This window comes from Mya arenaria, chromosome 4, assembly GCF_026914265.1.
Source record: "Mya arenaria isolate MELC-2E11 chromosome 4, ASM2691426v1".
Classification (NCBI taxonomy): domain Eukaryota; kingdom Metazoa; phylum Mollusca; class Bivalvia; order Myida; family Myidae; genus Mya; species Mya arenaria.
In genome coordinates, this window is record NC_069125.1 from 12005944 (window position 1) to 12025718 (window position 19775).

Here is a 19775-nt window from a genome sequence, read left to right on the forward strand (position 1 = left end):
AAAAACTCGCGAATTATGCAAAAAAATAAATTCTCATAACAACAACATTTTCTTTCGTATTTTGCTATGCTACTATATGATACCTTTCCACAAAAAATACAACTATAAGCTTTAACTTGCAAACACGTTTATTATTTTTATTTAAATAATTATTTTAAAAAATTGGCGACTAACTACTCCGTCTTCATAAATACTCATAAACAATTATGAAACTTTAAATTACCCATGATTTTCTAATTTTGCGATGGAATTTGAGTTCTTCAAGTTTTAAGTTTAGATTCATCATCCGTTCAAAACAATCTGATCAGAACAAAACAGAACTGCGCCTAATATTTACATTTTATTATTGCTATTGAGGACATAAAACACGTATTTCTTCTTGACTGTATGGAGGGAATATAAATGCTCAAAAAGAGGATAATATTGGACAAAGCAAAGTTCCAGCAACACAATCACGACTGATCAATCAGCGCTTGTCTGTTTTGTTTGCTAATAAAACGTTTCTTCAGTGATAAATATTGACAAGAAGAATCAACTGTCGCTGCTCTGAGTGCTTTAAGTGTAATAATCAATTGGTCTATGGTTCCGAATACGCCTCTTGTTGGTTAAATTCGGCATTCTAGCGAAGTATACTTCTATGGAGATGTGTCATTGAACACAGTATATAAACATGGTGTTGGTTTTTAAGTGTCCCTTGTAATGGTATTATCTGCCATGGTATATAACAAATGTTATGAGCACAATAGATCCGTTATATTTTATTGTGCAGATCATTGTTACTTAAAATAAATGACATTGTTTTGCAAAAATATCAAACCTTCCGATTACCATGGAAAAACAAACTACATGCGTCTGTAATTTACATAATAACATTAACTAAACGATAATGGAAGCGAAGCTTTGGCATGTTACATATAACATTATTTTTAACAGGACATCTTAAGGCCATTCTCTGTGTGTGGAAAATGCTGATATCGGACATGAGAGCCGTTCAACAGACCCTCTAATGTGATACTGGCGGCGGTATTGGCTAACAAATAAAGACTTGCTGGGGAAAATGCGACTTTAATTTCAATATAAACTGACAATATGGAGATAATAATCCGGCTTAAATTAAAAATATAAGAAACTAGTGTGGACTATTTGATGTGTCAAATTATATATAAAATGGTACACTTTGAACCAATAGGATGTATATTGACAAATAAGTGCTTAAGTCGTCAACATGGTTACTTAAGGGGATCACGGGAACCAGGTTATACCAGTCATACTGAACGCTGTATATAACTATACAAGAAAAAAGGAATTAAAGAGTTTTGGGATACAATTCTTTGCCAACAAAAAAAATGAAACAAACTGCAGAAAATCCTAGCGACTGATGCAATTCAAGTAACGTTTTTATCCATGTCTTTGCATGAGTCTCGACTCATTGTGCGGATGAGGAATGACAAACGTAACAAGCTACAACTGTTGGTTTCTCATTACTTTGGAGTTTTGTCCACATATTTTGTGAGATAAAACAATCCCGGGTCTTAAGAATTTATACATTTTATGTTTATATAGATTGCTACTTTATATGGGAGATTGAATTCTGATGTTATTAAAGTACGATTGTCATTGTGTGATTTGTTTTTCTATGGTAATTAATTAGCAATGACATTTGAACGTTCCTTATCTTACATTGTTTGTCATGTTTTAAATGGATTCACAAAACAATTATGTTATTTCACTGCGCGTGAGGCGTTTTTTATATTAAGAACCCTGAACGTACGGCAGGATATGGTGTTTTCGTATATTTTACTATAACAGTATTTTCAATGACCACTTTGACTGTTTCAGGGTGTAGATATACGGTTGTTGTATGTGTACGAAGACACTATTCTGGGATCCGGTCAGGTTTCCTTGTTAAATATGTGTTTTCTACTGTTTGATGAATACTGATGTTATTGCCCTCTTGTGAATACTGGGATATTTCTGGTTTTTGGTTTTGGCATTTCAGAAATGATTAAGTAACTAAAATTTGAGGCAAGTGTCTGTGTATGCTTATTTATTGTGTATATTTATTGGATAAGTTCGCATTTATTGGAAATAGGGTGAACTCGTTCTTGAGGTCTTCCTTATTATGAATATAAGCATGTTATTGTATCACCATTCTTGAAATATATTGCCACCAAAACTATTCGACAATAAGATACTTTCAAAGGTTTCTTTCCTTTCATTCTTAATTATGTTTCGCGCCTTTCTTTGAATTTGCCAACGATTATAAACAATATAAGTACAGTAACGCAAAAACGGGAACGAAGAAAAAAAAAGTTATTCATGAAATATAATATCTAACACAATACTAATGAATTATTATTTTAGAACATACATCTTAAAATTAAGATAACATAGTATAACCTTTTTGGTGTGCAAATTCATGCATATATGCACTTTTTTGTTTTCACCGAAAGTGGCATAGATAAATGCCGTTTATACCAAAAATTGTAACTTGGATATTTTAACACGAGAACTGGCGGTGCTTTTTTCGAGTGTAGCCTTTCGAGTGGTCGTGCATCTGTTCTACGGTCTGTCTCATTGCTTTCTTTTTGCCACAGTTCTGTTCTGCGGACTGTCTCATCGCTCTCCGTTTGCCACGTTTCTGTTCTCCGCCCTGTGTCATCGTCATTCCCTTTTTCACTCCGGCGTTTCCTGTCCTGTGTCATCGTCCTGACCCTGTTCCAATTCTTAGTTCTCCAACCTGCATTGTCGGCCAACCGTGTTCACTCCCCTTTCTTTTAATCCATATAATGCCCAACCTCACACAACCTTCTCCCTTATATATTTTCGGACTACATCTCCACATTGTTCTTCTCCTACTCCATCTGTTTTTCCAACATTTGTGACCACCTACCTTTAATATTCTATGATACTCTCACAATCTCTTTCCTCACCCAGATCTCCTACAAATAGCTTATATTTCTTATTCATAATGATCGCCGCTAAAGCAAATCTAAAAGCTTTTATACAAAACGTTCATAAACTTATATCGTGACAAAGTGTGGCATTGAAATAAAATATTAAAATATTAATATATCTAATAATTAGGCAGGCCTCGAATATAAATACGAGTAAAATTTTGAAAAACGTTTTAATTTGAATGAGGAATTTGAAAACCTCTTCTTCTCCAAAAGTTTGTTATTCTAATATTTAGTTTAAATACTAATGTTATAAAAACAATTTGGCGATTAGCTTCTTCAACTTCATTAAAAGTTATAAGATATTGCTAAAACTTAAAATACCCATGTTGTTGCTTTTTCGAATGTTGTGATGGATTTGAAAACTTTATATAGTTATAAGTTCAGTTTAATCATCCGTTCAATCAGATCAATTAAGAATTGCAGCTTCTTTGAAATAAATTTGTTTTATGGAAATATTTCTTCTTCAAGTTAATGCAGAAGGATCTGAATATTGTAAAAAAAACACAAATAAAAGCTCAAATAGAAGTTTACAGGGAACCTTTTTGGATATGAGAATCTGGCTCATTTCTTGGTCAATGTAATTATGCCCATCCTTAACAAGACCTTGTCATTAGCCGGAGATGGATAAAAGGAAAGAAACCTTTTGGCTTTTTAACTCGCCATAGCGCACACATATTGGTATCATAATTGAAATGGTATTGCTGTATCTCATTGTTTTAACAATTGAGTCATGGTAACAATCTCAATTTTGTTATTTTCAAACCTTGAAGGGATTAAATTTCTTGACCATCCGATCAGCCCGTTAAATTTTATAACATTGGCAATGCTCTCTTTCATCGCTAAACTAGTATATAGTATTTTCTCTATTTTAAACAACTTTACTGCACGTTAGTTTGGGACTATCAGACAGGGCAAGCAACTGTAATTGTCGAGAAAAGGTTAAATCAGGATCATTGTAAATTGTATGGCTAGTGGAGTTTACTGTAGTAGTATTTATAACTACTGAAGGCATACAGCACATTTTTTTTCTTGACTGTTTTTACGAGTTATAAATGCTCGAAAAGATAACACTATTGAAGAAAGGAATCTTCCAGCTATACCATCAAGACTGATCAATCAGCGCTTGTCGTTATCGTTTACTAATAAAATGTTTCTTCATTTATAAATATTGACAAGATGAATCACATGTCGCTGCTATTTGTGCTTTAAGTGTTATAATCAATTGATCTGGGATTCGAATACGTCTCTGACTAGTAAGGTACGGTTCACAAGCGAATTGTTTGACACGTGTGTTGCCTATGGAAATATGTCATCGAACATTTACTGGCACAGATGCACGATGTTTGTACTTTGGGTTCCATTTTATGTTATTATTAGGTATGGTCTATAAAAGAAATGTATTATGACACGGTATTGATAAATCAATTAAGTTGCATTGTACAGATCATTGTCAAATCAAAACTTATAATATTGTTTTGGTATCCAAAATTAACCTGGATTGAGAACAATAAAGACATTGTTCGTTTTAAAATCAATGACAGAAAAATCCGTGTTTAACACACACAAATAACTGCTATTGGGCCATGAGAGTAATAAATATTTTCATTTCATTTTTCACGGACTTTCATTTACCCACGTTCGTGTTGATGTTCAATTAAAAATAACATGCGATACATGGTTTGACTCGGATCACAGACAAAGGCAAAAGCACCACATGCGGAATACCAATTAACGATACAGGAAGCAAAGCTTTGGCATGTTACACATAGTAAAAAATATTTAAAGCAGGACATTTCCAGGACATTCTCTGCGTGTGGGTAATGCCGATATCGGACATGGGAGCCGTTCAACAGAGCCTCTAATAATGATACTGGTGGCGTTATTGGCTAACAAATAAATAGTTGCCAGGGAAAGCCTTTAATTTTTACATTAACGTCAATGTGGTGATATTTATCTGAGTCACTCAAATGAACTAAAAAGGAGAGTAGGGTGGAATATGTGATGTGTCATGTAGCAGATATTCGTGCCATCAAAGCAAAATCAAGTATGTGTATCGTATAAACATTTAAGTAACTATAATTGAAAATTCATGGAACCAAATTGTTACGGAATACTACGGCAGCATGCATGCAAAACAAAAGACGTTTGTTTACTCTGGTGAATCACGATAATGAGCGGGAACATTAAAAACAAAAGAAAAGTGTACATGCCATAATTGTTTTTCATGCATCTATCTCAAAGGCGTAGATTATGTTTTAATGATGGTGGTTTGTGTTGCATGCAGCTGTTTTGTGCCGGTGGCTTGGCGGAATGGATAGAGTTGAAGACGGTCTGCAGGACCTTGTCCTCTGCCCCTCCAGGTGAGCACTTGACATTACTGGAAAGGCAGCACTCAACACTGCACACCAAATACAATTAGGATATGTTGATCAGTCTGAGTCTATGATATCGTTGAACATATATTTTAATTATAGCCAGTAGCTCAGTTTCAGCAATAAGTTATATGCAAGTAAAAAAAAAACATTATCATTGATGATTTTCATTGATGATGAATTTTTGACTTTGGCACATGGGATACATAAAAAATATCGAAATAATAAAAAGTGTCCTTTAATATTGTAGCTTATTATACCATGCACACTGAACACTGTATATTATAAGTGTGCAAGAAAAAAAGAATTGTCAAGTGTTAAGATACATATTTTTTCCAAACACAAATAATGAAACAAACAATGCAGATGAAATTCTGTTTTTCTCATGTCTATGCAAGAGTCTCGACTTGGGCGGATGGGAAATGACAAAAGTAACAAGCGACCACTGTTTGTGATAGTTACTGGGTTTTGTGCAATTGGACAAGTGCCTCATATTTTGTAAGACAAAAATCACAGCCTTTACATATTGCGTTTTAAGTGTATGCTATTTTTGTGGGAGACTGAATTCAGTTGTAATTAAAGTACGCTTGTCATAATGTTGTTTGTATTTCTATTGTTATTGATTAAAACCTATGTTTAAACGTTACCTATACAACATATTTAGCTTGTCAGAATTTAAATTGACTCACAACATAAAGTTTTTCCCTGCGCGCAAGGCGCTGTAACCACAATTGAGGCAATCATGTTTTGTTATCAGTTTCCTTTGTTTTGATATACATTGATCTATGATCATTGATAATTAGATGTCATCGACTGTGTTTAGTTTTATTTCATTTCGCTGAACGCTGTATGGGCACGGTTTTGCTCAGAACTATGTACTGTGAACGCTGTATGGACATAGTGTTTTCGAATAGTTCAGTACACTGTGTTTTCTTATATTTATGTACGCTAACCGCTGCGAGGACACGGCGTTTTCTTATGTTTTAGTACCCCAACCGCTGCGAGGACACGGTGTTTTCTTAAGTTTTAGTTAGCTAACCGCTGCGAGGGCACGTTTTTTTCTTAAATTTTAGTTAGCTAACCGGTGCGACTGTGATTTCTTCATTGCAGTATGCTGACGACTGCGAGAACACGGTGGTTCTCATATTGCAGTATGCTGCAGGCTGGGTTAACACGATATTTTGCAAATTTCAGTACGCTGAACGCTGTGAGGACACTGAGTTTTCTTATATTTCAGTACGCTTACCATTGCAAGGTCATAGTGTTTTCTTATAAAGGGGACGATGTTCTTATATTTCTATATTCTCACCGATGCGATGACTCGCAGTTTTTTTCTATATTTTAGTATGCTTAATCGTGGTGAAAGACGGTGTTTTCTGTATTGTAGTAGGCTGACGACTGCGAAGACTATGTGTTTTACTTTCTGCAGTATGCTAAACGCTGCAAGGACACGATAATTTGCATATTTAAGTATGCTGACCACTCCGAGGACACAGTTGTTTTTTTCCTCGTTCATTACGATGAACGCGGACCGCTGCGAGGATACGTCGTATACATCAGTACACTGAAAGCACACCGCTGCGAGGACATGGCGTTTATATCAGTACGCTTGCTGCTGCCAAAACACAGCGTTTCCTCATATTTCAGTAGGATGACATCTGCAAAGACACGACGTGTGTATATATCTGTGCTCGCATGATGCTTCAAAGATAGCAGTGTCGTCTATATTCTAGGCTGCTGGACAAACTGCTTGTTGTGTGCCCCAACACTGACCATTGTGAAGAGGTTCTGCCACGTGTTGATCTTGAGGCCCATCTCGCACACAGGTAGACACACTCATTATAGGCGGTAGTGATAGTGGTTTTCGGGTTAAAGCTTCATGTTGAAACCATATTACAAGTGGGAAATAAGAGTATTAGAACATTTATATCTTCTTCGAGTTGAGTGAACGTTTATATAACATTGAAACAAAATGGATAAATAGTACAACTGTAAAATTAGCGGGTTTTGCTAAGTTCGGGTAACGATGAAGAACACATAAATTCTAATATAAACCTCAGTTAGGAAAAAAAAGACTCCTAAACTATAAGGTTTTTATGTATGACAGCAATTAATGATACGAATTTTACGGAGAGGGTTTTTTCCGAATCCTTTCGATTTCGTATCCTAAATGAGCCATAATGCATTACTTTCACATATAACCTCAAAAATAGGTGTATTTTTTCCTGGTAAAAACTCTTCGTCTCATTTACTCTTCATTCACATATTTTCTTGTCACGAACAAAAAGTCGTACACATGTTCGGTCATAATTACTTCCTAATTTGTCTAACGTGCATTGTCCAACTGTCGGGGTCTTTGGTTAGATAGGCGACTCACTTGTATGATATCAAATTGTGAATTAGATGATTCTAACATAAGCTAGTGAAATTAATTTTTAAAGTACCAGACCACTATCATTAAACCCGTTCGTTGCATTATTGATACACCAGACCATTTCATCAGACTCTGTTCCCTACAATTATATGTATACAGGTCTTATCAGCTGCGGGCTTCCCTTAAGTGAATAAAAATATATTCAACTGCATTGCACTAAAATTGATAAGCGCCAATGAGCCATTATTTTCTACCATGAGCTAACCTTTTAAAGCCAATTAATGACAAAAATGCATGCATGATGTCATCATTTAAATTTCACACTACAGTCAAACCCCGATGGCTCGAATTGCAAGGGACCGGCGAAAATACATCAAGCTTTGGTAAAATCGAGACAAGCGGGAGTGCTTACATTCAGTTCGAGGCAACAGGAATTCGAGCCAAGCGAGTACGAGTCAACGGGGTTCGACTGTATTTTAACGCTGCTATAGTGCTACATAATAAACCTTCCTTAATATAAATAAGTGTCAGGCATAAAATACTTAGTGATATGAAATCTATAATACTTGAACAGTCTTGTTTAGATATTGCCCCCCAAATTTTCCATATATATTTCAATCTTTATTTTGACAGCAATATCTTGCTTTGAAACCATTTCTTATAAAACAAATATGAAATTGTTTGTTTTTAAAACATTACTTTCAAAATAACTCATAATACCTAAAATATTAATATTAATGTTGTGATTTTTGTTAGAACTCTCGGAGAAACCACCTAATAATAAACTGTGTCTCACTTGTTTTACAGAAATCTAGTATTTCTGTTTGTAGTTGATTGTAATCTCAGACATGTATTGAAATGGTATATATGGATTCAAAGTATTTCAAGGGTATGGGAACAATTACGTTAATCTGTTACATAAAACATGGTAAAATGATGTACAATGCTATTGGTAATAAAGAATCCGATAATACAATTAGGTACCGTCCTTATTAAACGAGTTCTCTCAGAGTAATTTCATTGGGATTTAAAAACCCTGATTTGACTTGGAGGAATTTCAGTGGATTGATAAAGGAGAAACATCTTTCACTGACAGAAAAAAAATACTAGTTTAAATGTTCCGATTGGTTGAGACGATTTGAAGAGATTTGCAGCGCCCAATATAGGGCTGGAATAGATCCTCAAAAATGGCTGAGCGGATAACATCATTTATTGGGATAGACAGACATATAAAAGAAAAAAGTCCAGGTAATGTCTTGATTTGTCGTCGGCAGAGGGAAATTGCAATTTGTTTTGACCTTGGCCATAACTTAAACGTTCAAGATATTCGAATGAAAATGTTGCACATTTTTCCAGAGACAAAACGCTCATATATCGCAAGGCGTTTAACTTTAACGAATGCCTTGTTAAGGTATGCTCCTTTTTCGACAAAAAAAACAGCACGCAAAACCCTTAACTTCACCGTGTAAATTATAATACATGTTGCAAGATCCAGTAACATGTAAAGCAAGTTGAACAGCTCTGATATTAATTGTATAATTGTCAAGCTATGTTCCATTGTCAGCCAAAAAACAACAACATTTGAACACGCATTTTAGAATCATTCTTGCATTTTGTTTTCAATTTACAACTGGAAATAAATCTTAAAAGACAAATGAAATTTCAAGTTTTACAAGATCGGAAAACGCTGCATTATTAAATACACACCGATAATTATAGTGGGGTAACAAAAGAGCTAATTACCACTTTATTGCAATTGATTGCAGAGGTTTAGAACTTTAGTGTCTGGTGAGACGATTTATTCTTTTTTGTGTCCTGTTGCGACCCATTTAACACGACACGTTGAATGATAGTTTTAGAATTTACGTTATCGGGTCGTCTGGCGTATTGCGAATTAATCATTTAGAAATCTTCCTACGAACACGAACGCCTTAATACACCTACGCACAGGGTACAGAAGGTAGAAAAATCAGATCTCTATAAGCTTATCAAATATTTCTCTCCCTGTGCCAATTTCTGACCAGTGTGCGCAAGAGTGAAATTAATTTAGTCTTTAAAAAAACGAGGACATTAAGTGGGTTATGTTGAAGTTAGCGCATGCGCGCTGGCTAGTAAAGAGCCTTTGCGCGCCAACACTATTGCAATTTGTTTATTAAATATATCTACCTAAAGACTGGTTGTGTGAAGTAAGCAAAACAAACTACATTTGACATTCCAAAGATAAATGCCTTGCTGGCACGACATTGGACATTCAAAATGGCACGATGTTGGACATTCAAAAATTGATCATTCATTTTTGAATGTCCAATCTCGTGAACGCCATTTATCATTTAAATGTCTAATGTCGAATGTCTAGCTGACTTCACACAACTCAGATAACTATCTATTTACGAGTGATTGTAAAATGCCACTAATACCTGTATGTGCGAACTGATTTCAAGTGCTACGTCATCAAGATATGTTTTAGGAGGTTAATGCCAGCATATGACTACGGTAGTATGAAAGGAATAAACTCCTACTATTACTTTTAAGTATCATAATGACCTTTAGAATTCAGTGACACGTAAACTATAGGTATACATAAGGTCTCCAGATATACACAAATTGCCACTCTTAACTATGATATACCTTAGAATACTTACGAATAAGAATATTAAAATTTACATTAGGCTAACAAAAACAGTTGGGAAACATGTCATTTTCAATTTCACCAAGTACAAACATAATACGAATCAAAACGCAATGCATTTTTCACTAAAATGAAAAATACAGCCTACAGTTACATATATGGCAATAACAACCTTTTCCATTATTCCTTTTGCATCTACTTTTTATTAATTTTACAGGTCATATGGCATTAAAGGAAACACAACTTCACTCTCTTCACACCACTGTATACATAGTCTATATCCAGTACGGATAAATATTAGCCTTTATGAATGTTTTGTTCTTTTGTAAATAGCTTTTCAGTTAAAACAGTGCCTAAATATCGCTAATAGTTTCATCTGTACACAAATCACATGCTTTTTTATGTTTTGATCGTTTCTTTTAAATGAGTTAAACATAATAATGCATGAAAAATAAAGAAAACTTTTTTAAGCATATATCTGCGTCAACCTTTAATGTGCTTCTTTAAAAGCAAGAAAAAAAATAACAATGTTAAGTCTTTTGTACAAATAGCTATACGCACATGTAGCATTTTGCAACTTGTCTCACATTGTCAGATGTCGGGGCACTGTGACGCGATGTATCAGGGCGGGGCTTGGCTGCACGTTCCGAGGGCCGCGCAGTGGCCTGCAGGCTCACCTTTGGGAATGTGCGTACCGGGAGCAGAACGCAGGTACATCATGATGAATAATGTCACCGCTTTATTAGTAATCACAACATTATTAGAAGGTATTATTAGTACTGCAAATCGAAATCAGGTATCGTCCTATCTACTTTTTGAAATGACATGTTAAAATAATTAATGCTCCTGGGGGTTTCAAATAGGGACGTATGGTGTTATGCGGTTTAAAATAGTGCGAAAATTAAAATAGCTCTTTATTTAAATACATTCATAAGATTACAACGTGAATGTGAATTTGATAGCAAGCCGAATATTTTCAAATAAATCTTAGTGAGGAACCAAGGGGAATAATTATAGGTAATTGTTTGCATAAAATGGAAATGCGTTGACTAAAAGAATATGTCTTACTTTATTCAAAGCGTCCTCAGCCAATATCGGGTTTCATTTAATTAAGTTAACAATAGCTATACACTTGCAAGATACAAGCAATGTTCATATTCCTAGTACATATAGGTGTAGTAATAACTGTTATGAAACTAGCTTATTTTATTAAATAAAAACCATTTATATAGGTTATGACAGACACTTGCCGGGTAAAGTTTGGGGCCACTTAAAGTATTATTTTGATTCAAGTTTTATTGCCTGTACACACATCTATAAGAAAGTAAAATCACGCTTGTCACGCACACAGTCTTTTGACGCCTTCAACGCTTTCAATTGGTGTTATGTCACATGCGTTTTAATGCATAAATATGTACACATCGAAAAAAAAACGAAAAAAAATGGGCAAATTGGAATAAGTTGGTATGAATCTTAATGTATAAGAACTGGAATGTCTAGATCTGTTATTCATCTCCTTTTCGACAATATGTACGAGTGGTTAGATTGTATGTCAATGCTTTCAGGCAAAAATCCCGTGATGAAGGGAGAAGTTACAACTATAGAGATTGAGCGAGATCAGATTGATCTTGGGATCTCAATAGTAGGAGGGTGTGACACTCCGCTGGTGTGTGTGGTTGTGCAGGAAGTGTTCCCAGACGGTGCAGTGTCCAGAGACGGAAGACTACAACCGGGTGACCAAATATTGGAGGTAAGGGACACATATCTGGATATTGAAGGGGGTAGGCAGAATATCGGATGTCATGGACATAGTGCTCGAGGAAACGGACATAATATCGGAGGCAAAAAAGGCAAAATACTGGATGTAGTATGGTAGAATACCGTTGGTAAGAAGGCAGAATACTGGGTATTGGGGGTAATGGGCAGTTTACCGGAGAGTATGGACAATTCCCTGGAAGAAGCTGAATACTGGAGGAAAGTGACAAGAGTTTGAAGGTTAGGCCTATAGTATTTGAGAAAAGGAGCAGAATACTTGAGTACAGAATTAATTGCGCAGAATATTGAATATACTTGAGTTAAAGGGAAGAATACTGGAAGTCCGGACAAAATTCTGGAAATAAGGCACGGGTTGTACTTAGGTGCTAAATACTTGAATTTAAGGCCAAAAAGGAGAAAGATATTGAAAGTACGGAGTAAGATTAAAGGAAGTTAAGGAACAGAATACTTGCGGTTAGGGGTAGAAATCTGGCTGTTGGAATAATAGTATAGGCCATACCTAATCTAGGTGAAAAACCAGCATACAGAAAGAAGAGGGCATACTACTAAATGTACCACACATACAATTGTGCAGCTCAGATACAGAATACTAAAGGAAAAAAATCGGAGCTAAGGGACAACAATCGGAGCTAAGGGTAGAAACTGGCAGTAAAGTGAAGACTACTGGAAGCAAAGGGCATACTAGAAGTGAATTTCGGAATACTGAAGGTATTAGACAAAGAGTATCAGTTGAAAGGGGCACACTTTTTGAGGTTAGCGGCAAGATGCTGGAAAAGGCAAAACACTTAATGAACGGGACAGAAAAAAACGCATACTGATGGATAGTGGAAATAGGATACTAGATTGTGGGACCAAAAATTAATTCGGTCTGATTCTGCAGTGTTATTAAGGGATATGAAACTTGAAACTGGTGCGAACAGTCTTCGCACATAAAACATGGAACGCGCATTGAGTTACGTGTTTGACTTCATTTTTGGATTTACCGGTTGTATATATCATTTAAATCCCTGTTTGTCCTGCAGGTGAACGGAGATGACCTAAGCCAGGCGAGTCACTACCAGGCCAGGGCGATACTCGGTCAGTACTCGCAAGTCTGTACTCTCACTGTGTACAGAGAGGCGGACGATGAGAGACCTATTGAGAAAGAAGGTACGCATTAGTTAATTCAGATTATTAGTAAAGAAAAACTCCCTGTTTTTAACCATGGAAAAAGCTATCGTACATGTAAGTATTTTAGACATTTTTTTGAAGTTATATAGAAATATTTGTTTTATTAAATTAAAATACTTTTACAAGTTAGAGGTTCGAAATGGAATTCATTTCAGAGATAAAGAAAAATAGAAATATGTTTATAAGAAATGCAAAAGAAACCGTCCTAATCAGTATTCCAGCCGGGTCCTCAGTGTCATTTAGTCGGTTCCGCTGTCTCATAGAATAAAATGAATGTGATAAATGGTATATAACATGATAGACACATTCCATAAACATAGCGGAATGTGTCCACATTGAAATGTTGAGATGTAATGTTTATTGCTGATATGAATAACTTAGCTATCGTTTATGTCGACCCACTTTTGTACCAGGAAATAGGGTAAAAAAGCGGTCTGGAACCCTTATTCAACCGGTTATTTCTTTATTCTCTTAGAAATGATCCAAAGAAGGCTTTGATATCCAAAAGAATACATTTTCTATTGGTTCTGATCACGCCCTTGCGATAAGAATTATAAATGCGTTTTGGTAAGACGGGCTATTTAAAGCTGCATGATCAAGATCAGCATCAAAACACATTTTTCCATAATGTCCGTTTCTGGATATTATGTTCCATGGTTTACGTTTCAACTAAGAATAGGTAGCTATAAATACCTGTGTTTATGTCAACTTGCAGGAGTCATTTAGCTCGTATTGGCTTGTGAATAAATAAAGTTGAAAAACATTTGTTTCTTTTCAGAAATATTAAAAATATCCCTAACAAAGATAAAAGGCAAACATCTCGGAATAAAGTTGGTTGGGAAAAGGTATGTGGAACGAAAAATATGTATGTATGTATGTATGTATGTACGTAGGTACGTAGGTACGTATGTACGTATGTACGTACGTATGTACGTACGTACGTACGTACGTACGTACATACGTACGTACGTATGTATGCATGCAATAAAATTACCTCAGTTTCATAGAGTCATTATTTTGCTACATTTTTAATTTAAGATGTTTTATTGCTACGAATTAAACTACTCGCTCATGTGTGTGGACCATTTGTTTCCATTAATGCATCTAAACGCACTTATTATATCAATATTTGACTCTATGATATCGACATTCCGGAAAATTAATACAATATAAGTATAATGAAGTATTTGGTTTTAGTGGGATAGTTTAATTCGTAGCAAAAAAACATCTTAAATTAAAAATGTAGCAAAATAATGACTATATGAAACTGAGGTAATTTTAATTCAGGACTAAAATCGTCTATAAAACAGGGCCCACACATAAAGTTCGCTTGAATGCTACACCTCTAAACCTTATGAATATAGTAAAGTTTATTCTTCCATGTTCTGTTCTAAACTGTGAAATGTTCTATTTTCAGACATGCTCCCGGGTTATATATTCTAAATTTAGTAAGTAAGTTTTTTAATGTTATAATATAAAAAAATACTGGATTCGTGGTTTGTCTTCAAAAATAGCGTATATGCATAGGCGTAAACACTTGCTATTTTGAACTCTTTACCATAATTTGTAAGGGTATCAATAACTGTGTACTCACCTTATTATGTTTCTGTTACAGTCACTAAAATATAACTATGTATCCGAATTGTAGGCGTAAACACTTGCTATTTTGAACCCTTTACCATAATTTGTAAGGGTATCAAAAACTATGTACCCACCTTAATATCTTTCTGTTACAGACACTTAAATATAACTTTGTTTCCATATAAGGCGTTTAAATCATTGCACGGTTAAATCCGAATAAGGCGTATAAAATAGTGTACGATTAGATTCGGATAAGGCGTTTAATATATTGATCGGTTTAATCCGAATAAAGCGTAAAAAATGCCCAGTTAAATCCGAATAGAGCTGTTATAATTTAGCATGGTTAATTCCGAATAAGACGTTTAACAATAGCATTCTTAAATCTGATAAAGCATTAAAATATTGCAAAGTTAAATCCGGATAAGGCGTTCAAATATTGCTCGGTTTAAGACGTTAAAATGCACCATTAAAATCGAATAAGCCAATTTAATTATTGCACGGTTAATCCAAAATATGGCTTAAACCTTTTACACGGTTAAATCCATAAAAGGCATTAAAAAACTGCACGGTTATAATTATTTCACGGTTAAATAAAAAAAGCGCTTAAAATAGTGTTCGTATAAATCCTTATAATAGTTCAGCAGTGCTACTATTATTTACGGAGCCCGACGGTTGAGCAGTGTACCTCTTGATGTAATTGGCCAAAGGTTTAGCAGAGTTACTCTAGATATAGATGCGAATGGTTTTGAAGTGTTACTATTGTTTAAGGTGCCCGATGGTTTAGCAGTGTTACTCTTGATTTAGTTGCCGAATGGTTAAGTAGTGTTACTCTTGATCTAGTGTCCCAATTGTTTGCAGTGTTACTTTTTTAGGTGCCAAATGGTTTCGCAGTGTTGGAGGGTGGGCTTCGGATTGACGACCGCGTTTTGGAGATAAATGGCGTGGACGTGGCCTTCAGCAGCCAGGAACACGCGGCGGCTATCATTCAAGTACTAGTTGTCACCATCATTTTTTTTAAAAATCGGCGTACGTGTTGTAGGCCGGATATATGACTAGGCTAATGCCGGTTTCTAACAAAATAAATCAGGCTGAATACAAACTTGAGGGTTATCCTCAGCCGTGCAACCGGCGCACACGGGTTACGCTTGTTGGGTGGGAATGGGCAAAAAAATAGTAAATTGTAACAACTCTTTTAAGCCCAAATATGACGGGTTGGCCTTGTCACGAGTTCACCTTTACGATATGTTATTTCACTTAGCCTAGTGCTAGATAAATTAATAGTTTTGAAAATTGTAAAAAAAACACCTTTTAGCTTAATTAAAAATTAAAAGTCAGTAATCAATTGTATTAAACTAAAAAGTTCGATGTCTCTCTAATCTGTAGGACATTGGTTATCTTTTGGCTAGATTGTGTCATTTGATTGGTCAAGTTTAATTATTGGAAAATTAGTTACTTATCAATAAACAGTTTGGCTTACTTTAAGCAACCCAAAGTTCTATACATTTTCATACAATTTCAAGTCAATTTTTCCTTTTCTTTTTGCTTGGCGTGGTATCTTCCAATCAGATTGTTTTGGTATTCTTGCAAGTATGTCGATAACCTGTGCGCATTGTGAGCATTGACACATTTGCACATTAATGTTTCAGGCAAGCCCTGATAGGGTTCAGTTCGTGGTATCGCGAACAAGCCGCCCGCGGACGCCAGATCTGGGCTGGTGCCGGCCCGCCGTCCTAGGGAGCCTCGACGCCGAAATGGCTGCAGCCGTCTGGCCCATCTGCCGGAAGTCTAGGGAAATTCACATAACTATACACAAGGTAACGTTTAAATGATAAAATACATCAGAATGCCTATTTTATCTGCCAAAAAAGTCAAGATATTGTCATATTGTCGTCACTGTCAATGACGTTGCAAAAACCGTTTATGTTATCTAAATAAAATTTGGTTAACATTTTGCCAGATGCGATACAATTATGTTACTCTAGATTAAAACTATGCTTATGAGTTATTCTCACTGCTTCGACGGAAATCCAATCAGAACAAACAGACCAGCATTGACGTTCGCTCTTTTGCGCTGTCGTTTATTTTCTTTCTTAATATATTGATAGTGATAAAGGAAAGTAAATATGATTTTATTTTTTCATGTTAGTGTTAATATGAACTTTCAGGGACTTTTGTGAAATCATCCTTAATAGATTAAAGAAAAGAAATAAATAAGCCTTCTTTATATTCCCCGTTCAAGAAAATTACACAACAATATCAAAATAGTATGAAATAAAGTCAGGCAGTGGAACGTACACAGAGTAACAGGCAGTCAGACAAACTTCAGACGGACGAACGCACAAAAGCGCTGACATTTATAACTGATTCAATATTTCATTTGGTACAAATATATGAGATGCAAAAGACACAATGTTTATTTTTTGTGACAAATATGATTAGTCCATTGTGTGATCAACTTCCGTGTCAACGTGCCACGATACATTCTCCCAGTACTAGTCGTGTATTGCTAGTTTTCAGGAGTTGCATGAATCGCTGGGTATCAGTATAGCGGGCGGGGCAGCCAGCCCCCGAGGGGATACGCCCATCTACGTCACCAACATCAACCCACATGGATGCCTCGCAAAGTCAGAACAAGTGCAGGTACAGTGAAAACAATAGACCTATGTGTACACCAACACATAACTATAACCAGTAAACATAGTTTATGATAAGCCAAGAAAACAAGCAGATTGCTGACCGGCCAAGTTAACTCACTGATTGTCTGACTTGTGCGACTCAGGATGTCGTTTCAATAAAAACATTTAGTCATAACTTCAATAATCTTAAATATATATGAACGTCAAAAATTGCAAGACATTGATCTAATTTTCCCAAACGTCGTGTTGATCTTTATTACTGGTTAGAGTTCAATTCACACAAATATGTAACAAAAAACCGCAGATCTGACACTAAAATAATTTCAATGTACGGACTTTAATCGATTAAGATCTTTATCGAATCGGTCCCAGTATGTAGATATTTGGCCAATTAACAGCATTTCTCAAAATGTCCATTTCAATAAAGATTACTACTACGTACGTTCAGAGAGGCGATGTGTTGATGGCCGTGAACGGAGCCAGCCTGATGGGGTTGTCCCATCCGGAGGCCGTGGCCCGGATCAAAGCCAACACGAGCTCAAACGTCGTGACCTTGAGAATTGTCGAGGCCCCTGAGACCTGTATCGGCTCCGGGAACTTCGTACCTAGCTGGCTTTTCTGGCAACAACTACCAAAGTAAGATAACGAATGTAAACAAGTATCAATTTATCTCTCTTTTATAAACAAATTAAAAAATCATTATATGAAAAGTAGCCCATAAAATCAATTGTCTGTTTAAATTTTTACACAATTAATTGTACGTATTGACTACGAAAACAACTTGGCCGTATCTAAAAAACTGTTCATGATATTCAAATGAAATTTGGTACAAATTTTGTCAGTAAACAACAGACGAATCTTCACATCTGCCACTGTCATTACTTGTTTTGCACGTGTATACAATGCACATTGTCATGCAGGGTAAAGCTGAATTGACGTTCACGTTTTATGTTTTGCGGCAGTGCTTGCAAGACGGTGAGGACGGTGACGCTCTTACGGGGCTCGGCGGGAGGCAGTCTGGGATTCTCAGTGGTTGGCGGAGCCGACTGTCCACAGGGGCCTTTAACCGTCTACATTAAGTCCCTGGTCGCCGACACACCCGCCTTCAACGATGGCAGACTTAAGTATGGAAGATAATGGTTGACCTCAGGTTTAAGGAATTGTTACAGTTTTCAATCATTTAAAATTCAATAATCTAAATACTAATACTAGTTTAATAAAAGTGTTGTATATTTGCAGCTAGACATATAACAAGCGCAAACATTAAAATAAACAAAAAAAAATAATTTATGCTTAGCTCGATTTCGGAGTCCATCTTGAGAGGTCACGGAAGAGTTTCCCCGTTTGGGATCGAACCCACTCCTCTAGGGTTAGAGTTGGGGACGTATACCATAATTTGGGTGGTGTTGGTGGTATGGTTGGGCGATTTGGCACCGTCTTCATATATTTTGCTGTCTAGGTGCGGGGATCAGATCAAGAGTGTGAACGACGTCAGCCTGGAGCACGTCGCCCACAGCAAGGCCGTCCGCATCCTCAAACAGGCAACCGGCGCCGTCTCCCTCCGTGTGGTATCCTGGCCGGGAACCGTAGTGTAACATCAGGATCTTCGTGATACAAACAGGATTACATATCACATCGGAGAACGTGTTATATTATCGACAGTGCCGTCGCCGGGCTGGTTATTATCATACTACATCCGGGACCTTGTCGCCTCTAGACTGGTTATGATCGTGTGATATCAAGAATAGCCAGGTTAAACCCGGGAACATTTAATGCCCTCTCCGAGGACATTCGTTTGAAACCTGGGATAGTCGAAATATATATTGAACCATCGTGTTTTGCATTGTCTAATGGCGACAAAGGGATTAAAGAGAGCGTCGAATAATAATATCGACGACTTTGATATAAGGTCCGTCTTGTTATATCAGTAACCGGTACAGTGAAGTGGCCTTTCTGGGGACCGTCGTGTGATATAAGTGAAAGTCGAGTAATACCGGGGAAGTGACGTCCCCTGTCTGAGGACCGCCGTGTGATGTCAGAGACCGTCGAGTAATACCGAGGACCGTGAAGTGCCATGTCTGAGGACTGTCGTGTTATATCAGAGACCGTCGAGAAATACCGAGGACCGTGAAGTGTTCTGTCTGAGGACTGTCGTGTGATATCAGAGAACGTGGAAAAATACCAGGAATTATGTTTTGCCCTTTAAGAGATCTCTCGTGTGATGTCAGATAGAGTTATACCGAAAGTTGTGTAGTGACCTGTATGAGGACCATTGTG

At 36.3% G+C, this 19775-nt stretch overlaps 1 protein-coding gene across 1 annotated transcript; it reads left to right on the forward strand.

Annotated features, from left to right (window-relative positions):
• The first annotated feature begins 5270 nt into the window (after positions 1-5270).
• LOC128230630 (ligand of Numb protein X 2-like) lies at positions 5271-19093 on the forward strand. Its single transcript, XM_052943071.1, has 13 exons — positions 5271-5320; positions 7066-7158; positions 10931-11046; positions 11901-12085; positions 13134-13260; positions 14060-14126; positions 14699-14729; positions 15735-15851; positions 16509-16676; positions 17380-17502; positions 17947-18134; positions 18461-18622; positions 18958-19093. The coding sequence occupies exons 1-13, from the start codon at positions 5271-5273 to the stop codon at positions 19091-19093; spliced, it is 1563 nt and encodes a 520-aa protein (XP_052799031.1).
• Positions 19094-19775: the final 682 nt, after the last annotated feature.